Below are 23,921 nucleotides of genomic sequence, written 5' to 3' on the forward strand. Positions count from 1 at the left end.
AAGGAGTTATGGTCATTTTAAAATATTGAATAATTCATGCCTCAAAAAGTGATCACGAATAATAACTAAAAACCCCGAAATGTTAATATTTAAGGAGTTATGGCCATTTTAAAATATTGAATAATTCATGCCTCAAATAGTAATCACAAATAATGGCTAAAAACCCCGAAATGTTAATATTTAAGGAGTTACGGCCATTTTAAAATATTGAATAACTTATACTTCAAAAAGTGATCACAAATAATAGCTAAAAACCCCGAAATGTTAATATTTAAGGGGTTATGGCCATTTTTAAATATTGAATAATTCATGCCGAAATATTCTAAAAATAACATATGTTTATCCAAGGAAGGATGACAAAGAGAAGAATGAATAGAGGAGTTAAGTTTCTCTTTCAACGATAATCAGGACCATTTTTACCTTGTTTTTCACAGAGAAGGAACAATTTACTCCACATACATTTCTACATTGATACTTGAAATTTGAAAGGAAGATCTAATCCTTAGGTTCAGTATCGTCCACCAGACTTTCAACACAAATAAAGGCTAATTGCAATTTTTAGCAAGTAAAATGCAGGAGTTTCCAGCAAGAGGATGAAATTCAAACTGACTTCTAATTCAAAATTACTTTTTTACCCTTACTCTTAACCCTTTCAATACTTTCCGTATTTGTTACATTTTATGGCACAACCTTTTTCCTCCTTTTTCGAACACCACAATTTTATCCATCATCATGCATTACATTTCAATAATTTTATTAACTAAAAACTTATTATCTATACAAAAAAAAAAAAAAAACAGTTCAACATCTTAATCCTACAATTCCATTCTAATATTCAATGGTAACACATTTAGTCTTGAGATATTCATTCAAAGCTTCCTGGCCGAGATCCTTGCCAAAACCGCTCTGTTTGAAACCACCAAATGGTGCGGCAACATCAGTCTTATTGTAAACATTTACGAACACGGTGCCGGCCTCAATGTTGTCGGCAAAGGCCAGTGCCTTAGCAATGTCCTTGGTAAAAACGCCACTGGCCAGACCATATTCCGAACGATTGGCACGACGCATAACCGATTCAATATCACTGCCATGGAATTTCGTGATTAACATAATGGGACCGAACGATTCCTCTTGGGCAATGAACATGTGATCTTCGACATTGGTGAATACGGTGGGTTGGAAGAAATAACCCTTGGTATTGGGTACCGGTTTACCGCCATAAACCAGGGTGGCACCGTCTTGGACGCCACGTTCACAGAACTCAATAAGTTTTTCAAAATGTGCTCTGTGGTTTTGAGGACCGTGGGCTGTGGAGCGTTGCAGGGGATCGCCAATGACCATGGAGCGCAGATCCTTTACAACACGTCGCACAAATTCGTCGTGAATGCGATCCTCAACGAAGAGACGGCCAGCGGCAATGCAGTTCTCCCCCTTGTTAAAGAATACCGAAGACATACCCTGTCAAGAGATAGAAAATTGGGAATATTTTAGAGTTTGATTTAAAATGTTCTTCAAAAGAGAGAGAGAGAGAGAGAGAGAGAGCGAGAGTGAGAGAGCGAGAGTGAGAGAGCTAGAACTTACATATTTCACAGCCTTTTCAAAATCACAATCGGCAAATATCACCAATGGCGATTTACCACCCAGCTCCAGGGAACATTTCTTGAGATTGGACTCGGCACAGGCTCGCATAACAGTTTTACCGATTTCGGTGGAACCAGTGAAGCCCAGTTTCCTTATCAAAGGATGTTCCAAAATGGCCTGGCCCGCCTCGGAACCCTTGCCGGTGACAATGTTAATGACACCTGGAGGAAAGCCGGCCTTGACTGTGAGTTCGGCAAACTTCAAGGCTGTCAGGGGGCATGTTTGAGCTGGTTTTATCAGACAAGTATTGCCAGCTGCAATACAGGCAGCCATTTTCCAGGACAACATCATAAGTGGGTAATTCCAGGGTGTAATAAGGCCCACCACACTGAAAAAAGATGAATTCCGTTAAATAAATATTTTTGGAAAGTTAGGAATATGCGATCCTTACCCCAGCGGTTCCTTTTTGGTAAAGGTCAGCACATTATTGGGCCTGGCCGGATTTACAGGTATGGTATTACCCTGGATTTTATCACACCAACCGGCAAAGTAACGCCAAGCATCAATGGACATGCCAATGTGGGTCTTCAGGGCCAAGGTATAAACGGCGCCCGAGTCCACGGATTCAATGGTGGCCAACTCCTCTTTATGTTGCTCCATTAAATCGGCCAATTTTAATATGAGTTGACCCCTTTGCCTGGCCGAAACTTGACGCCATGCCCCATAGAAGGCATTGTGAGCCGCTGTGGCAGCCTTATCCACATCACTGCGAGAGGCACAGGCCACCCGACACAAAAGTTCCTCATTTGTGGGATTTATGTTATCCAATACTCGCCTTTGTTCAGCATCCACAAATTGGCCATTGATAAACAATTGGGTGGGTATGGGAATCTCCTTCTTATTGGCCTTCAATACGAAACCATCAAAGTGAACCTTAGAACCCTCCGAAGAGGAACCCTCTCTCAGAGTTTTCACAATTTCCACAAAGAATTCTTCGAAGACTGGGGCCATATAGACATTTTCATTCTCCAAGGGCACATCAAAGGCCTCCTTACATTCCTCCACCAGACGGACCACATCCATGGAACCAGCTCCAGCAGCAAAGAAGTCTGTATCGGCCTCAATGGGGCACTTCAAAATTGAGAACCAAATGTTGCTCAACATTTCCTTTTTACTCAACTCATCCGCCGAGAATTGGGTAATTTGTACACCCCTGGCCATGCTAAACCACTCACAGGCATTAATCATCTTCGAGCCACGCTTGAGACGTCTAACGTTCACAAATTTACCATCGGTGCCCTGGATCAGTAGACCTTTTTCATGGACAAAAGCCGGATGCTTGAGGCCCTTTAAGCACAACTCCCTGGTCTCTCCAATTGGTTTGTCATCATACAAATGGGCTCCAAACAATCGAATATTCTCCTCCACATTCTGTTCCTTATCTACCACCGTTACCAATGCTCCTGGCACGGAATCCAATCCTCTTATAAAATTCCAAATAACCTCTGCGCTTTGATTCAAATTCAAATATTGATTTTCCTCCTTAAACATGGCCGCATCATAGGTAGCCCCCACCTCGGTTTGGGTAATTTTAGGAGCCTTCCCCAATGCCACCATATCCACTGCCTCGGCCATAGACTTAACACCCTCGGGATACAGGAATCTCTTATACAAACTATCCAAAGTATCGGTGGCCTCAACTGCAACCTGTTTTTGCAACAAAATTGGTCCTGTATCCAAACCATCATCAGCCCAGAAAATGGAAAATCCAGCCACCTCATCACCCTCAATCAAAGTCCATGATATTGCACTGGCACCTCGATGTCTAGGCAATATCGAGGGATGATAGCAAATACTACCCAGAGAAGCACCATCTATCACCTCCATGGGTATAAACTGAGAACAATATGGCAACACATTTAGTGTGGCCTGTACCGATTTGTATTGTTCCAAAACTTCGGGTATGGCAACACCTTTGCGACGCCATGTTGAGAATTTAAAGACGGGTATATTGTAACGGGCAGCAGTTGCGGCTAAAATATCTTCCCGCGAACCTTTGTTGGGTATGGTGAAAACGCCGACAACATTGTATTTTTTCTCCAACAACAATTCCAAAACATCGGCGGCAAAGTTACTTTGGCCAATAATGGCAATTCTCAACGGGTTCTGGAAGAAAAAGTAAGACAAGAGAGGATGATCATTATGAGTATAGAGAAGAACTTTTTGGAGTATTTTAACACAAGAAGAACAACGAATATCATAGATGTCCAAAAATTAAGAAAGAGAGGGAGGGAGAGAGAGAGGAAGTTTGTGGGTGAGTAATGCCCCCTGGCTAAACAACGGCTGACTTTAGCTGAGTAAGAAAAAGTTTGGTTAGTTGATACGGCAACGCATGATGTATATTCACTTTACAGAACTCATTTAGGTCTTGTGTCTTTAGAAGACTTTTAGGAGCGTCTTAAGAAAGAATCTCTATTTATAGCATATCTTTTCAAAGACTTTCTAAAATAATAACTATTTAGGAAACCAGTTTTAAAATTTCCAAACAGCGCACAGATTTGCTGTTTTCGCTCTTGCTCACGAGAGAAATGCTCGAATAGTGGGTGCTTTATACGAAATTTACTTTTCACTCATTTGTTTTGTGTGGGATCGCTCCCGGGTCACTAATGTTTGTCAGATTTAAGAGAAGAAACATTTTGTTTGCTGATTTGTGTATTCGCACTTATGCGTGTAACAGCAAATCGATTCGAATGTTGCCGTGAACTATGGGAGAGAGAGAGAGAAAGTTTTACTCTTCAATCGAATTTGGAGGTTAAAAATGTTACAAAATATTTTCAAAAGACCTCCATCCTACAAGTTCTTTGAAAATGTTTCTAAAATACGTACGTAGGGAATTGTGGAATATATATAAAAGAGTACTGAAATAACTGGTTGACTGATGTAAAATCAACGCCGCCCAGAAATGGCTGAAGCTAGAATCTTGAAATTTTGGCCCGAGGGTCAGCTTGATGCGAAGGCGTATGATAACGCTTGGTTTTTGGAAATTTGTACTAAAAGGTTACGAAAAATACTAAAATTTAAATACTTTGTATTGGACAAATTGAATAAACTAGAATTCTGAAATTTGGACTGAAAACCACTGATGGAGTGCGGCATAGATGTACCAAATGGTTTTATGGAAATTCGAACTTTATGGTTACGAAAAGTTCTAAATGGTACTAACTTTCTAAAATGGTACCCTTTTGGTATTATGTGAAACTTGAAATCTATATATATAAAAGAGGAAAATGTTTGTATGTTTGTTTGTAATTTATGGACTCGAAAACAGCTGCAAAAATTTTCCTGAGAATTTGGAAGTATACTACAACATCGCCTGAAAGTAACATAGGCTATATATATTTTTGAAATTCCACTTGGAACTGGAATTATAGCATCAGAATCGGAGGTAGCTCCAAGAATTTAGAATTCTAATTATCGATTATAGATACAGTCTCTAAATTTGGAATGTGTAAGGGAATTTTGAACAAAACAAAATTTGCAAATTATATTGAAATCGTTTCAGATTTGAGTATAGCTCCCATATATATTTTCGGCCGATTTCATGTGTTTGATGCACCGAAAACTATATACATTTTCGATTCCAATGAAATTTGAAATGTGTGAAGGGATTTTAGACAGAAAATAAATTAGTCAAATTATATCCAAAAATCGGTTCAGATTTAGATATAGATATTAAACTCACATTTCAATGAAATTTGGAATGTGTAACGGAATTTGTCTAACAAATTTATTTGCTTAATTATATAGAAATCTGTTCAGATTTAGATATAACTCCCATATATATTTTCGACCGATTTCGTTTATTTGATGTACTAAACACGATATGTGTGTCCGATTCAAATGAAATTTAGAATGAGTGAAAGGATTTGCTCAGAAAATAAATTTGCCGAATTATATTGAAATCGGTTCAGATTTGTATATTGCTCCCATATATATTTTCAACCGATTTCGTTTAGATGATACACCCAACACGATACGTGTGTCCGATTCCAATGAAATTCAGCATGAGTGACTAAATTTTGTACAAAAATTAATTTGTCAAATCATATACAAATCGGTTCAGATTTGGATATAGCTCCCATATATATATCTCTACTTCGATTTTTTTTAATTTTAACGGAAATACCACTCAATTTTAAAAGATTGCAGTTTCTAGCAGACTCGGCATTTGCTGTGAAATTAATATTCTTATATAAAATTTTAAATGCACCGGGTTCAGCTATATTATATAAAACCTTGCAAGTCTCAATTTAGAACGATGTATGATGTTTGATGAAAAAATATTGTCATTGCATAAACGATTTTTTGTTATAGGTAGTAACCAATACGAAAAACAAAAAAAAAAACAATTTGAAACAATACCGGTAAAAATTGTCGCTAAAATCCTCAAAATACGGAACATTTGTAATGTTATATGGGGGCTGCCTTTCTGTTTGTTGAAATAATTTTTATTTTTTAAAGTTTTTATTTAAAATTTATTTATTTATTATATTTATATGTATTCCCCAGATATATAAACATTCAACCCCATGCTTATAAACATTCGTGGGATCTGAATTCCGTAGCGAAATTCTTTAATTGACTAGTAGTATTTTCTTAGGTGTTTATGTATGGCACATTTTTCAGGTCTAAGTGGATAAAAACTTCCAAAGATCAAAAAATATTTTCACCTGGAGATAGCTGAGAGTATCCTCTTAAGGCCAATTTGTACTTCTATACCTGTCAGATTTTTTTGCATTTCAGTGAAATTAGTCTAAAATTATTTTTTTATCCGTATGTTTTAAAAAAAGGGTAAATAAGCTAAATTCGGTTGGGCCGAACTTTTAATACCCTACACAATTTTGAAGCAAAAATTACCAAAAAAATCCGAAATTCGAAAAATAACGCTCAAGGGAAAACCGTTATATAGGGGTTATACGAAGACGTGGTCCAGCATAAGTAATTTTGTGTTATAAGCTTTGGTAACCATTCATGAAACATATCCTGAATCTGGAACAATTCCGGTGAATAATGCCGTTAATATCCTTAAAACACCGAATATCAGGAGGTATCGTTATATGGGGGTTATACGAAGATGTGGACCTCAATACGTAATTTTTTATTATAGGATGTAGTACACATAACGTACTTTAAATACGAAATTTAATGTTTAATAGTCACTAAAAATGTCGCATGGATCATCAAAATAGCGAATATTGGGGGTACCGTTGTATGGGGGGCTATACGATATCGTGGACCTATATAGACAATTCTCTTCTAGAGGGTAAAATACTCAGAAGGAACTCCTTGTGTACCGTTATATGGATACTATACAATATCGTGGATCGATATAGTCCATCTTCGAACTTGACCTGCCAGCAGACGAAATACTGCTCTGTGCAAAATTTTAGCTTTCTATCTTACATCGTTTGACTCCAGCGTGATTACAACAAAGGGACGGACGAACAGGGAAATGATCTAAGAACGCTGATCCAGAATATGTATATTTTTTTAGGTCTAAAATTATTATTTGCATGAGTTACAAACCGAATGACGAACTTAAGATTCCCTCAATACTGTGTATGGTGGAGGGTATAATAATTATAATAATATTTAATAAATCCAATGATGGGTAGTAATGGAGCACAATTTGTTGGTCTTGTAAGTCCAACAAATCATTTATGGGTGGCAAAAATAAAACAAAAAATCTTTTTTGCCTACAATAAAAACTTTTGAGTAGAAATTAGACGAATTTCACTTCAAAATATAGACCCTAAATTCAAAGATTTAATTTTTTTTTTCACACGAAACATTTCTTATAGAATCTTTTCTAAATCACTTAACTTTTTTCAACTTTAATCTATTCACAATTTCATTCAACAATCCACTACCACCAGTCAGTCATAAACCCCACATTTGAATTTATTAAACTTCATTTAACTTCTTCGTTCGTTACTCACTTTCATTTTAACTTCTTTCTTGTCTTTCACTTTGCAGCACACACACACTCATTCAATATGTTTTGAATATTTTATTTTTCTTTTTTTGAATATTTTAATTTAATTCAGTTTTCAGTTTGATTTTTCAGTCCGGTTTTTCATTTGATGTTTTCTTAATAAAATTCAAAACTTAATTGAATGAAATTCAAACTAATCTTTGGTATTTATAGAAATCGATTTGATTTTCAACTGATCCCCGCTTTCTATTTTTTTTCTTCTTGTGGATGATTCGTGACAGAACATCAGTCAATCTGCTCTCCTTCTCGCTGCATGTGTACGTGCTTCCAGAGATTATCAATTTTTAATCACTTAACGGAAATTAAATTAAATAAAACAAAACATACTAAATAATTATTTAGTATAGAACTTAATTCTGTCAAAACATCAAAAGCAAAAATGTAAAATTATATTGATAATTGTGTGTTAATATATATTTTTTTGACATTTGTTAAATGATGTAAGAAAGATTTGGAAAAACGTGTAAGAAAAATCTGATATAAATGTTTAATAAAAGTAATAATTAGAATTAAATGAATAATGCGGAGAAAAATATACAACATCAAATAACATAGGTTGTTACTGTTATGCGTTGGTTAGAATTTTTCTCGAAAATTTATGAAAATATAGCCTTTAAAATTTAAAAAATAGCCTATATTGGTTAATTTACTGCATGTTTCAATCTTAGCTTTGTGCCGGTTTAATATCCTTTGTGATAATTTATTTGCAGTATATTGAAAGGAAATTTCAATTTAAATCCCCCAGGTTAACTATGTCCGGTAAACTTTCCTATTTATATCCATTAAACCGTCAATTTACTTGGAAAATATTGTTAAAATCGCCATTGTACTAAAAATATCGACACTAATAGAAGACCTAGAACGTACTGAGAGAAAAGCTAGAAGTCATAACATACATTTGTATAAAACCGAATCGATTATTTGGTTGATATTGTTTTTGATTAATTTGACATAAGCATATTATGATAATGGAATTTCCTTTGTATACCCAAATAACATATCTTATTGGAAAACCGTTATATTTACAATTCAGAGATGGGAACCAGTTTTCTCTACTTTTGTATGTAAAATATGAGTCTCTGAAAGTTCAAAGCTGGTTATAATTTGAAGTTTTTATTTGAATGAAAACTAATAAATAGAAAAACATAATTTAAATAAAAACAAGTAAGTTAGCTGTAAGTTCGACCGGGCCGAACTTTGAATAACCTCCACCACTTGGTACAAATTTGGCAATTTTCAAAAAAATAAAATCCGTTAAAATCTTAAAAATACCGAACGTTGCCGTATATTAGGGTCATAGGCAACTTTTGTCAAAGCTATTACAATATTCAAATGCGAAACTTAAAAAAAAACTGTTAATAATGTAGCTAAAATCATCAAAATACCGAATATAGGAAGGTATCATGGGAGTTAAAAAACGTGGAACTGCTCCTACAATTTTCAGGCATATGCTGTAGTATCTATTGCGAACTTCAAATACCAAATTTGAAACAATTCCGGTGAATAATGTTACTAAAATCATCAAAGGGAGGTACCGTAACATCGGGGCTATATGAATACGTGGATCTGCACCAACAATTTTATGTCATAGGCTGTAGTATCCATTACGGACTTCAAATACGAAATTCTAAAATTATCTATCATAGATTGTAGCATCTATTACGAACTTCAAATACGAAACAACTCGGGTTGTTAGTGTTGCTGAAATAAGCAAAATACCCAATATAGGGAGGTACTACTATATGGGGGCTATACGAAGACTAGAACCTGCAAAGACAATTTTCTGTCATAGATTGTGATACCTTTTAGGAATTTCAAATACGAAATTTGAAACGAGTCCGGTGAACAATGTCGCTAAATTCATCAAAATACCGAATATAGAGAGGTACCGTTATATGGGGGCTATACAAAGACATGGACCTGCATAGACACTTTTCTCTCATAGATTGTGGTATATATTACCAACTTCCAATACGATATTTGAAACGAGTCCGACGTAAGTTACAGTTACATGGTGACTATAAGTAAATGTGAACCTGTCTGCGTTATTAAAATTTTATCAACCTACCTCATTTCGTTCGGAAGCCAGAGTAATTTTTACAGATGGACGGACATCGCTAAATCGACATAGAATAGAATGCTGATCAAGAATGTATATACATTGCGGGGTCTATGTATATATCAAAGTGTTACAAACGGAATGACAAACGTAATATGCCCTCCATACTATGGTGGAGAGTATAAAAATTGTCTTTAAGTATATATCATAGTTTTCGTATAGCTCGCATATAACAATACCTCCAGATATTCGGTATATTGATGATTTTACCCACGCTTTTCAACGAAATTATTTTAAACTTGTTATTGTTACGAACATAACAAGCGCGGCTTTCTCCGACAGATAAATATACATACAGGTCAATGATGGCCTCCATATTACTTCACCATCCAATATTCGGAATTTTAATAATTTTATCGTCATTTTATTTAGTGTCATTTAGCTACAGAGGGTATATATCATTTGATACAGCCAAAACGTGCTTCATAGAAATAGGATTTTTTGGACCAAATCCGTATCAGTACATTTGGAGTCTATCTAGCGATGTCCGTCTGTCTGTCTGGCTGGTGCGCACAATAACTCTCGAAGGGAATGTCCGATTTGGTCAAACTTGGCATATATTATTATCAAACTGGGCAATATCGGTCCACTCCTTCTGATACCTACCCCAAAAAAGGTTGAAATTTTCAAAAAAAAATATTTACTCCACAAAAACGGAAAGAATAATCCGATTTAGCCCCAACTTTGCTCAGTGCTAGGTCAGGTGCGAAAATGGACAATATCGGAATGTGATGAAAGTGTCCGATTGTCTTTACATTACACACTTCACAATATTTTTATTAACCCAAGGTCTAGTGCATAGATGCAAATATATAGATCCACTTCTAAATAATTATAAAATCCGAAACAAGAATTCGGTTCTCTTCATATTTCTCAGATCCCGTTATTTCTACTAATTCTAGATCTGATGGGATATGTCGGTACACTCCCTCTGGTAACTCCCCCAAAAAGGGTCAACGTATCATATTTATTTAGATCTGATACAAAGTGGACATAATTGGCCCATTTCTTCAGAGCCTACTCCATAGAGGGTCAACAATTTGAATAATCATAACACAAGTCAAAATATGTTTAAATAATCCAACATTGGCTGAGGGTATACATCTGTCGGCGAACCCGACCGATACCTTTTAACTTGTTTTAAATAGTAATGACTTAGAGGCCATAATTCTTAGGGGTATACAATAAAAAGATCATGGCTTTGAGCCAACCTGGTATTTATACCCTACACCACAAGGTGGTCAGGGTATTATGTCTTTGTGCATTTGTTTGTAACAGGCAAAAGGAAACGAGATAGACCCATAGTTCCTTTTGATGATCTGAATAGAATCACATTCTGAGTCGATTTATGCATGTCCGTCCGTCCGTCTGTCCATGTATTTTTGTAAACAAAGTACAGGTCGCATTTATTGCCCGATCCAGATGAAATTTTGCACAGATCATTTGTTTGGCCCAAGGACGAACCCTATTGAAATTGGAGATAATCGGTCAAAATTTAGATATAGCTCCCATATATATGTTCGTCCGATTTGCCTTTTATGTGCACCAAACGTGTAATATCAGCCCGAATTGTGTGGAATTTTGCATATACACCCAAATTAGGCCGGAAAATAAGTATGCCAAATTTTATCGAAATCGGTTCAGATATAGCTATTGTTCATAAAACTATGAACATGAAAGACTGCTGCAATAAATTAGATCGTTAAGTGATTTAGGCTATAAAATGTTTATGTAATTTTAACCCAACATTCTAGAGTACTTGTAAATGTGTGTGCATGAAAGATAAGAGCATAAGGGATGATAACACTTCATGCTGCTGGAGACGCATTGATAATAAAGAATATTCTCCCATAAACATGCGCTCAGCTGGGGAGTAAATATAGATCACAGCAATTGTGTGTTGCATTAGGCCTATGCATAGAATTAGAAATGTCAAGTGTTTGTAGCCTTAAGTAGATGCATAAGATTAAACCCCCCTAAGATTTCTGTTGTGTACTAGCACTTAAGTAATACATTTTGTTCAATAAAATTAGAATTAAACTGACAAACGAACAAACAAGTTCTAGAATTTGATTCTCCCGCTAACAGCTATAGCTCCCATATATATTGTTCATCCGATTTGTTATTTTTGTCCACCACCGCCGTAATATGCACTCTGCAACAACAATATTTGGGGAAATATATCAAATACAGCTCAGAAATACATTTGCTAAATTTTATCGAGATCGGTTCAGATTTGGATATAACTCCCATATATAACTTCGTCCGATTTACCTTTTATTGTGCACCAAACGTCTAACATTTGTCCAAATGGGATGGAATTCGGTACTTACGACCGAATTGAGTCTAGAAGCTAGTATGTCAAATTTGGTGAAGATAGGTTCAGATATAGCTATAGCTTCCATATATATTTTTCATCCGATTTGTTATATTTGTTACCCACAACAGTAATATGCACTCCGTAACAACGATATTCAGGGAAATATATCAAATACAGCTCAGAAATATCTTTGCCAAATTTTATCAAGATCGGTTCAGATTTGGATATAGCTCCCATATATATTTTTATCCGATTTTAAATTAATTGTGCACCAAATGGGCAATACAATTCCGAATTTAAAAGATACAAATGCTTCGGCATATTTAGTCCTTTGAACTTTAAATAATAATTATAATCATAGCGTGTATGATTGAATTCTCCCATAAAAACTTTTAATTGTTAGGTGGAGCTCTACTAAATTAGCAAAGTGATGTAGGGTATCATAAAGTCGGCCCCGCCCGACTTTAAGACTTTCTTTACTGGTTTTGATTATATCATATTTCTATGATATAAAGATTTTATGCATAGTGTAACAAATGTAGAGAAACTATAAATCTGAAAAGTATTGCAAAGAAAACAAGCTCTGTTATTCAATTATACCTCCAAAAAATGCACAATATGTGTTATAAAATGTTCAATACATATAAATGTGATATCCTACAATTCTACAATATTTTGCAAGCGACCTAATGTCCGCATCCATTTCGAAAGATTTCGTTTTCGAAATGATGTCATAGAGCCCTGCCAAGATTTTACCCCTAACTTTTTGACCGGTGGCAATCGCCCAATATTTTTCACGCACTCGGTCGTGTTGTTAGGTATTGAAAACAATTTCACAGGAAAGTTTTGGTCCATCTTAAAATTTTATTTTTTTCGGTACATCATGCTGACCACTGACCATAGGTTGTAGCATGGTACAATAATATCAAGGTAGGGCTTTGATACCATATGATTTCAATTTTTTTATTTTCTTGGCTTAATATGTCATCTTTATTTGTTTATGTATGTGTTTTATTTTCAATAACGGAAAAATTGTTCAGAAAACATTCAAATTCGGATGTTTTCAAAATGTTTATTTCATCGTATGCATCGACAAAATCTAGAGTTTTTGTAGCGAAATAATCCTTTAGAGATATATAGAACCTGGTTTTGAAAAGAAGTGTTGACCTTTCATTCAGTTTTCGCGGTTTTCAATTATTTATTCAAAATAAATGCAACAAGTTGTTTGATTTTGTTATTGTTTTGATACTATTTCTGACATTACAAGCCAAACAGGTAGACCTCTATACTTGCAATTTTTTCAAAGTTGACCTACCTTCTCTTCATTGTACCATGGGTTGTAGCATGGTACAATGAATTCAATGTAGGGCAGAACAACCATATGATTTCAATTTTTTTTATTTTTCTGGCTTAATATGTCAACTTCATATGTTTATGTGTGTGTATTTTTTCAATAATAAAAAAATTGTTCAGGAAATATTCAAATTTGGGTGTTTTCAAAATGCTTATTGCAACGTATACCTCGACAAAATCTACAGTTTTTGTCGCGAAATAAACCATAAGAGATATATAGAACATGATTTTGAAAAGAAATTTTGACCTTTCATTCATTTTTCGCGGTTTGAAATTATTTATTCAAAATAAATGCAACAAGTTGTTTGATTTTTTATTGTTTTGGTAGCAATTCTGACATTACAAGCCAAACAGGTAGACCTCTATACTTGCAATTTTTTCAAAGTTGACCTACCTTCTCTTCATTGTACCATGGGTTGTAGTACCCATTACGAACTTTAAATATGAAATTTGAAATGATTTCGGTGAATAATATTGCTAAAATCATCAAAATACCGACCGTTACCGTTAAATGGGGGCTATACGAAGACGTGGACATACAAACATTGTTGTCATAGGCTGAAGTACCCATTACAAATTTTAAATATGAAAATTGAAATATAATATATAAATATACCGAATATCGGAAGGTACCGTTATATGGGGGCTATACGAAAACGTGGACGGACATGGCCCATTTACGAACTTGCCTACTGGTAAAGTATGCATGCATGCAAAATTGTAGCTTTCTATCTCAATTCGTTCGAAAGATAGCGTGATTACAACAGACAGACGGATAGACAAACAGACAAACATCGCTAGATCATCTTAGAATTTTACGCTGATCCAGAATATATATAATGGGTAGGGTCTATTATGAATATTTCGAGGAATTACAAACGGGATGACAAAGCTATTATAACCTCCATAGAATGGTGGAGGGTATAAAAATGTAACAAAAAATATTCTCTTTTTTATTGGCATATTTTTACGCGATTTTCTTAGGTTTTATCCTTTTTTGACAAGAAACCATTCCGAATTGATAAGAATCGTGAAAATCCGGCGGTTCTTTATTTATAGGTATTACAACTTTTTCTTGTACTTATATATTACACCTATTTTGCTATATATCCCATATCTTGGCTATCAGCATGATTACAAATAAACAAGGACAGACGGACATACATAGCTAGATCAAATCAGCTTGGCGAGATAGGAAGACCCATATATACATTCCAATGTGGGGCACCAATATTTCGAGGTGTTACATAATTTTGGGGCCTATCAAACGTACAGTGTTGTTAAATGGTGTAATAAGAGTCTTAATCAATTCCTTTTTTGGTAGAATTTCTTCGAGTGTATTCCAATATAAAATAAATTGTCGCCAATAAATTAACACTGGCATGTGAATATTTCACATAAATTACCCATCTAATATTCGAGCGCAAAATGAAAACAAAACACAAACACAAGGATCTCACAGCAAATACAAAAATATAAAATCCAATTTATTTGCCCTCAGTACCGAACCAACAATTTGTTGCAAAAGTAATCATGGTTAACGAATTACATTTGAATTTTTTAAAATTCTTTGTCATCTTTGGCCTAGCGCCATACACGAGAAGGAGGCAAAATCAGCAACGAAGAAGGCGGCGGCAGTGTCAGTGCCGAAGTCAGTGCCAGCACCTCTCTCATACTTATCCGCATAATGTCAATTATCACAACAAGCAGCATTATTTCGTTCATCATCATCATGATGATAATGATGATGTACTTCGCGGTGGCCCCAATCACCATTTGCGTTGGCAACAAATTTACACGGGGGCGTTAATTATTCTCAATCTGTTGCTAACCTTGTACGGTGTGGTCGTTATGCCCTTTGAAGACAAGACAGTAATATCGGATTTGGTTAGCGTCATTGTTTTTGTAATACAAATGACAGTGATATTTGTTGTACTCATAGAGACGGCACTGTCATATGGCGAACATTATAGATTCATTGAAAATATCCACAGGATACAGAGTCTAATGCAACGGCTGTTACAGACCCAACTCTGCTCGGTGACGTTACGTCAACGCCAGAGGCGTAAATATTTTCTTTTCATTGCCGTGGTCTATGGCAGTTTATTGCTCGTCATGTTGGTGATATTTTTCGTCCATTATTATGGCTATTTTTGGCATGCCATATTGGCGGTCTTGATCATACGGACCCGTTGCCTACAAATGCTGGTGGCCCTAGATTACATCTGTTTTTATCTGGAGTTGATGAATCGCAAACTGCAGGCCTTGATTTCATGTAAAAATTCCCAAAATTATCATTGCCTCGATGTGAATTACGAACATTTGGAATCCTACGAGTATTTGGAGAATTTCAAATTGATCTATGATGAGATTTACATTTTGCATTCAATCTATAATCGAATATTTGGGGTGTCGTTGGTAGGCATCTTAACTGTCATTGTATTGGATATAATAATCCACGTCTATTGGTCGCTGCTGACCACAATGGGTTATTATGAGAGTTATTTTATTGTCATCACCGGAGCAACACTTCTACCGCTCACGACCATTTTTGTTGTACTCTGCGCCACGGGAGACCAGTGTGAGAAAGAGGTAAGAATATGGTTTAATTTTCTGAAAATATTTGAGGTTAGTTTGCACATCATTCTATGAATATACATATATAAAGTGAATCTTCTCTTATAACCTCCACCATAGTATGGAGGGTATATTAAGTTTGTCATTCCGTTTGTAATACCTCGAAATATATATTTTAGGCCCCAAAAAGTATATATTTTCTTGATCAGCATAAAATTCTATGTCGATTTAGTCTGTCCCTCTATTCGTCTGTGGAAATCACTCTAGCTTCCGAACGAAATGCAGTAGATTGATAAAATTTTACTCAAATGTATATTATGGCTGCAGGACTTTTGGTATTGAAAATGGGCCATGTAGGTCCACGTTTTGGTATAGCCCCCATATAACGGTACCTACCGATATTCGGTATTTTAATGATTTTTGCGACAATAATCATCGGAATTGTTTCAAATTTGGTATATGAAGTTCGTAATGGATACTACAGCTTAAGTCAGAAAATTGTCTGTGCAGCTCCATGTCTTCGTATAGCCCCCATATGACGGTACCTCCCGATATTCGATATTTTGATGATTTTAGAGACATTATTCACCGGAATTATTTTTAATGTTGGGATTTGAGGTTCGTAATGGATAATACAGCCTAAGTCAGAAAATTGTCTGTGCAGGTCCGCATTTTGGTATAGCCCCATATAATTGAACCTCTCAATTATCGGTACTTTAATGATTTTAGTGACATTATTCAACGGAATTCTTTCAAATTTGGTATTTGATGTTCGTAATGGATGCTACAGTCTATGACAGCTGATTGTCTATGCAGGTCCATGTCTTCGTATAGCCCCCATATAACGGAACTTCCCGATATTCCGTACTTTGCTGATTTAAGTGACATTATTCAACGGAATTCTTTCAAATTTGGTATTTGATATTCGTAATGGATGCTACAGTCTATGACAGCTGATTGTCTATGCAGGTCCATGTCTTCGTATAGCCCCCATATAACGGTACCTCCCGATATTCGGTACTTTATTGATTTTAGTGACATTATTCACCGGAATTCTTTCAAATTTGGTATTTGAAGTTCTTAATGGATACTACAGCCTAAGACTGCGCAGGTCCACGTCTTCGTATAGCCCCCATATAACGGTACCTCCCGATATTCGGTATTTTGATGATTTTAGCTACATTATTTTTTTAAGTTTAACAAAAATTCGTTCCAAATGGTGGAGGGTATTCAAAATTCAGCCCGGCCGAACTTACAGTTTTTTTACTTGTTTCACATTTATATTTAGCATTTTTGGCTCTCGTCAAATTTTTAAACATTTCATCAACGCCCAGACGAAACTCCTCAAGTTAGAATCTTGAAATTTTGGTTAAGGGTTAGTCTTGGTCCGAAGGCTGGGTTTTTAGAAATTCACACTAAAACGGTAGGGAATGTATTAAAAGGTATAAATATGGTACCATTTGTATTTGAGGAGACAGTATAGCTAGAACTCTTAAATTTAGAATGAGAGTCTCTGATGGATTGTATGATAAATGTTCCAAAGGGTTGTTGGAAATTTGCACTATAAGTGTACGAAAAGTTCCAATGTATACTACATTTGGTAATATTTCGTACCACGTGAACGGTTAGAGATAAAAACATAAAACTTGGAATGGGAATAAAGGTTGAGGGGTCCAGTTGATGTAATAGGGTAGTCTTGGAAGTGTATACACATTTATCATTCCAAAAGTACTAAACGGTACTAAATTTAGTACAATTTGAATTTGGGAGGAACGGATGGAGCTGGAATCCTGAAATTTGAAATTAACATTACTGGCGGAATGTTGCAATTGGGATATGGAGGAAGTTTTCGGAATTTGTACTTTTGTGCAGAGAAAAGTACTAAATTGTACTAAATTTGCTAAATTTTTGTTTTGGAAAAACCCATAGAGGTGGAATTCTGAAATTTAGAAATAAGATGGCTATTACATTGTCGGACTGAGGAATGTAGGTAATTTTGGAAATTCGTACTAATCTGTACTAAATGGTACCAAATTTGATACAATTTAAATTTTGGGAGAACCTATAGAGTTGGAATCCTGAAATTTGATGATAAGATTTCTCTTGGACTGTATGACGTAGGTATTTGTGAAAAAATTGTACTTAAGGTACAATTTGGATTTAGGAGAACCAATAGAGCTGGAATCTTGAAATTTGGATTTAAGATTACTGTTGGAGTGTAGGATTGGGTTATGTAGAAAGTTTCGGAAATTCGTACTTATCTGCACTATATATATACTATATATACTACATTTGCTACAAATTGGATTTTATATGAACCGATAGAGCTGGAATCTTAAAATTTGGAATTAAGATTGCTGTTGGACTGTAGGATTGGGTTATATAGGAAGCTTTGAAAATTCGTACTTATCTGAACAATATGGCACTAAATTTTGTACAAATTGTATTTAGGCAAACCAATAAGGAATGCTTAACTTTGGAATTGGGTTAGCTGTAGGAGTGTGTGGTGAGAATTTTCCAGAAAAAAAATTATTCGTGATGGAATTCAAGCGTGATAGTGTGTTTTTTTATATTCGGCTGGAAATTAGAACACTCCAGCATTTAAATATGAATAAATAAATTTTGTGTCTCGTATCAGCGCTCGTTACCGTGATACTGCTAGCGTAGCCCTACGTCAAGGAAATGGACGGAAGAAAACAGCAACATCAGCAGAAATGGTTCGAAAAGTAAAGAAGCGACTTGATCGAAACCCGCGTAGCAGTGGCCCAAAAATGGCTCGTGAGCTGAACATATCGCAATATTCCATTCGGCAAATATTGAAAAAGAAAGAAAATAGACTCAAAAGTGCTAAAGAGTTGTTTCGCTTGGCCGAAAGTGGTGAACAGCCGAATTTGGTTTTATCCGACGAGGAAACATTCGTTGTCCAGCAGTTTGTAAACAAACAAAATGAACGTGTTTACTTGCCAAAGAGGTCAGCTGAAAATGTGCACCCTCGGTTGGCCATGGTGATGGTGTGGGCCGCCATAACAGCCGATGGTCGCTTTCCGCTCGTATTAAACGTCCGTGGCATCAGAATAAATGCCGAATATTATCGAGAAAATATTCTGGAGGGTGTATTAAAGTCTTGGGAACCAAACATTTTGACCGCAGACCTTGGAAGTTCCAACAGGACTTAGCACCATCGAACTCAGCACCCACCACCCAAAAATGTTTACAAAATGAGGTTCCTCGCTTCATTTCCAGCGCACAATGGCCACCAACATCTCCGGATACCAATCCGTTGGACTATTGTGTCTGGAGTATTCTAGAAAGCAAGGATGGAACTAAACACCAGTAAGGAAAGCTCAAAAGTCGGGCGGGGCCGACTATATGATACCCTACACCACTATGCATATTAAGTAGAGCTCTCGTAAAAAGGTTTATACAGGACATTTCAGAGCTCTATGAGATATTTGGTACAAAATCAAAATCTATCTAATTCTATCGTGCATTTTACGAACTATAGCTATCTCTGAACCGTGTTTCTCCAAATTTGACGTATTAGCTTCTAGACTGAATTCGGTCTTATGTACGAAAATTCATGCCATTTGGGCTGATATTGGCCATTTGATGCACAATTAACACGAAATCGGATGAAGATATATATGGGAGCTATAGCTATATCTGAACCGATTTTTACTAAAATTGGTGTACGTGCTTCTAAGCTGGCAAAGACATAGAAGTGTAAAGATAGGACAAGACAGAGTCAAAACATGGCAACCCTGTGAAAATACCTCTGTTGTTACGATATCATAACAACATAGTTACCAATGTTAACAGATTTAAACCGCTAAAGGAATATGCAAATTTTTGGAAAGGTCTATAGAATAAAATTTCGAAACCAAAATTTTGGATTTTTCAAAATTTTATTTGTTATTCGTTTCTGTAACTGTGGTTTTCATATTAACATGTCTGTGCCATGAGCTGTTACTCTATGTATTATAGACACAAACCATTTGCTCAAAATGCATTTTGTCTAGTCTTTACCATTTTAGGTCTTTGAAGCTGGTTTCGGTAGGATTTGCCAAAATTGATGCTATTACGGCCATTTGGTGGTCAATCACCCGAAATCGGATGAAGATATATATGGGAGCTATATCCAAATCTGAACCGATTTCGGTAAAATTTAAAACAGCTATTCCTGTGCTCCATCTAATACCTGGTACCGAATATCACGGTTGTGGAGTGAATATCACGAATGTAAGGGACTAAAACACTAAATCGGATGAAACATATATATGGTTGTTATATCTATATCTGAACCGATTTTCACTAAATTTAATATACTTGCTTCTAGGCTGAATTTGGTCCGATGTACTAAAATTCAGTTCATTTGGACTTATATCGGCCATTTGGTGCACAATTAACCCGAAATCGGATGAAGATATATATGGGAGCTATATCCAAATCTGAACCGATTTCGATAAAATTACAAACAGCTATTTCTGGGCTGTATCTTTTATCTGGTACCAAATATCATTCTTGTGGAGTGCATATTACGAATGTGAAAGGCTTAAACACCAAATCGGATAAAACATATACAAGGGAGCTATAGCTGTTTCTGAACCGATTTTCTCCAAATTTGTTGTATTTGCTTTAAGGCTAATCTCGGTCACATGTGCCAAAATTTGGGCCATTTGGGCTGATATTGGCCATTTGGTGGTCAATTAACCCGAAATCGAATGAAGATATATATGGAAGTTATATCCAAATCTGAACCGATTTCGATAAAATTTAAAACAGCTATTTCTGTGCTCCATCTAATACCTGGTACCAAATATCACGGTTGTGGAGTGCATAGTAGGAATATGAGGGACTTAAAGATCAAATCGTATGAAAGATATATATGGGAGCTATAACTATATCTGAATCGATTTTCTCCAAATTTGATATACTTGCTTCTAGGCCGAACTCGGTTAGGTGTGCCGAAATTCAGGTAATTTGGACTGATAGTGGACATTTGGTGCACATTTAACCCGAAATCGGATGAAGATATATATGTGAGCTATATCTAAATTTGATCCGATTCTCACCAATTTCAATAGGGTTCGTCCTTGGGCCAAAAAAATGTTGCTTGGAAAATTTCATCTCAATCGGATAATAAATGCGACCTGCATTTTGTTCACAAGAATACATGGACAGACGGACGGACGGACGGACAGACGGACTGACATGCATAAATCAACTCAGAAAGTGATTCTATGAAGGTTCTCAAAAGTAACTATGGGTCTATCTCGTTTCCTTCTCCATGTTACAAACAAATGCACAAAGACATAATACCCTTACCACTATGTGATGTAGGGTATAAATACCAAAGTGTCGATCACCTCAAGCAAGCGCTACGCCGGCAATGGGCCAAAATAGCGAAGAGCAAAATTCGGGCAGCGTGTGACGGTTTCATTGCCCGTTTGAAGGCCATAATTCGTGCTAAAGGTGACCAATTCGAACAAATCTAAACTTATTCTAAAATTTTATGCTTTTTTTCGACATTTTTGCTTTAATTCAATAAAATTAAAAATATTTAAAAATTATGGCATTTGACTTTGTTGCGGTTTGTTTTATCTCATCCTGTATTTACCATAAAGAAGTAATTTTCCATTTTTTTCTGAATTCGCTGCAAATTTTATTATAATTTCACTTTCCACTAGCCAGTTTGGGTTGTGGAAAATTCCAAGTTGACTCTATAGTACATGGTTTTTTGTATCAAAAACCCAGAAGATAGGGATGGAATTGTGAAGAATTTTGGGTTCTAGGGGTAAAACTTTTTTAGGGCCTTTATAAAACCTTCAAAATAAAAAAAATCTGAGAGTGGAGAACAAAAAAAAATTTTTATAACAAAAATCATATCAATTATTTTTTCAGTGCAATTCAATTTTAATTTCCCTAAAAAGCCTCCTGAGAACCTCCTTCAATCCCCATGCCGTGGAATATAATTCATTGCTGCAAGGATTCATTATGCAAATTCTGCACAATCCGATACGGATCAGTGCCAATGACTATTTCACGCTCAATTTGAAATTTGTAATGGCGGTAAGTGGAATGAAAAATAACAATTTTAAAAAAATAATTTGAAAAAATTAACAAAACTTTCCTTTACAGATTGCTGCCAACATTGTTACCTACATTGTCATACTCCTGCAATTTCGTCAGAACTCCCCAAATCTAACCAATGGAAATCTCAATATGACAACGAATTGTACGAAAGATTTGTTGTTTTCAAATTCTACAAATTTCAATCGAACCTATGTGTATTAGTAAAAAAAACAATTTGGAAGTACACCATTATCTCTTTGCTGGTGGTCCGAAGATTTTCAAAATCGTATGTTATGATCATGCGAGGCAAACATGTTTTGATGTTTTTTTTTCGAAAATATTATTGTAGAGATAACAGAGATTAGTGTTGTTTTGGTTCAGATGTTAGTACTTGTGGCATTTTTGGGGCTCTTGGATACAATGGACGAAAATTAGGCAGATTTTGGTTGAATCTGGAATAAAAAAGAAATATCAATTTGCTCATATTATTTTTATATACAGTGAGAGTCAAAAGTGGGTATAGAGGATAATTTTAAGAGTTCTATGTATAGTAGAGGACAAAAGTGGTTAAAATTAATTGAGAAGATGGTCTTAAAAAGACTGAAGACTTTTGAAGGAATTTTATAGACCGAAAACCTTTTAAAAGACATTTATAGACCGAATACTTTTATGTTCTTCTGTACATTGAATACCTCGTTCTCGTGAAGGTCTTCTAAAAACCGGAGACCCTTTGAAGATTTTCTATAGAAAAAAAGCTTTTTGCAGGTCTTCCATAAACGGAAAGTGTTTAATAGACCGTAACCTTTTAAAGGTCTTCCAGAGATGCAAGAGCTTCCGAAGATCTTGAGTCTATAGAAGACCTTCAAAAGAAGATCTATATAGCGGGAGTCAAATGTGAGTATAAACAATAATTAAGGATTTTCTGTGGATGTTCCCCACAGTGGAGGACAAAAGTTAGTAAACATCTTCATTACACCAAAGCCATTTTAAAGGAATTTTATAGACCGAAGACTTTTGAGTTCTATTAAAGATGGGACCCTCTTTATATTAAAGAAGAACCTTTTTGCAGGTCTTCCATAGACGGAAGGTCCTTGGAAGGTCTTCTATTGACCAAAACCTTGTATAGGTCTTCAAAAGATAAAAGAGCTTCTGAAGGTCTTTTCTACTCCGACGACCTATTGAAGGTCTTCGATAGACCGAAGGACCCTGAAGAACTTGTAAAGGTCTGTTGTAGAACGAAGGCTTTCGAACCGGCTTCTATAGACCGTAGATCCTGTGAAAATCCCCTACATTCAGTAGACCTTCTGCTTCTGCTGTAGACAGCAGACCATCCAAATCATCCTAAAGTCAGTAGACTTTCTGCATGTCTTCTACAGTCAATAGACCTTCTGAAGGGCTCCTATAATCAGTAGATCTTCTCCCCTATAGTCAATAGAACTTTTCCTGTAGACAATAAACCTTCTGAAGGTCTCCTTTAGACAGTAGACCTTATTAAGGTCTCACTTAGACAGAAGTCCTTTTAAAGGTCTCGTTTAGACAGTAGACCCTATGAAGGTCTCCTATAGCCAGAAGACCTTCTGAAGGTCTCCTGTAGTCAGTAGACCTTCCAAAGGTCTCCTATAGTCAGCAGACCTTCTCATCGTCTCTTATGGTCAGTAGACCTTTTAAAGGTGTCCAATAGTCAGTAGACCTTCCGAAGGTTTCCTATAGTCAGTGAACCTTCCGAAAATCTCATATAGTCAGTAGACCTTCTGAATGCCTCCTACAGTCGATAAAACTTCTGAAGGTCTCCTATAGTCAGTAGACCTTTTGAAGGTCTCCTATAGTCAGCAGATCTTCTGAAG

At 35.8% G+C, this 23,921-nt stretch overlaps 3 protein-coding genes across 3 annotated transcripts; 2 read left to right on the forward strand and 1 right to left on the reverse strand.

Annotated features, from left to right (window-relative positions):
* Positions 1 to 737: 737 nt before the first annotated feature.
* Positions 738 to 7,756, reverse strand: LOC101890653 (cytosolic 10-formyltetrahydrofolate dehydrogenase). The gene is made up of 4 exons (XM_005181838.4): positions 7,581 to 7,756; positions 2,033 to 3,747; positions 1,582 to 1,969; positions 738 to 1,458 (listed from the first exon to the last, which is right to left on the reverse strand). Exons 1-4 carry the CDS (start codon positions 7,584 to 7,586, stop codon positions 829 to 831), a joined length of 2,739 nt encoding a protein of 912 aa, XP_005181895.2. The 5' UTR covers positions 7,587 to 7,756; the 3' UTR covers positions 738 to 828.
* Positions 7,757 to 14,937: 7,181 nt separating this feature from the next.
* On the forward strand, positions 14,938 to 21,731 carry LOC101891642 (putative gustatory receptor 39b). Its single transcript, XM_011293509.2, has 2 exons — positions 14,938 to 16,020; positions 21,693 to 21,731. The coding sequence occupies exons 1-2, from the start codon at positions 14,962 to 14,964 to the stop codon at positions 21,729 to 21,731; spliced, it is 1,098 nt and encodes a 365-aa protein (XP_011291811.2). The 5' UTR covers positions 14,938 to 14,961.
* A 154-nt stretch (positions 21,732 to 21,885) lies between these two features.
* On the forward strand, positions 21,886 to 22,552 carry LOC109612258 (gustatory receptor 23a-like; the record flags this gene model as incomplete). Its single annotated transcript, XM_020036167.2, has 2 exons — positions 21,886 to 22,074; positions 22,144 to 22,552. Coding segments are annotated over 2 exons (345 nt in total), but the record flags the coding sequence as incomplete, so codon positions are not given.
* Between the last annotated feature and the right edge of the window lie 1,369 nt (positions 22,553 to 23,921).

This window comes from Musca domestica, unplaced genomic scaffold (assembly GCF_030504385.1).
Source record: "Musca domestica strain aabys unplaced genomic scaffold, Musca_domestica.polishedcontigs.V.1.1 7, whole genome shotgun sequence".
Classification (NCBI taxonomy): domain Eukaryota; kingdom Metazoa; phylum Arthropoda; class Insecta; order Diptera; family Muscidae; genus Musca; species Musca domestica.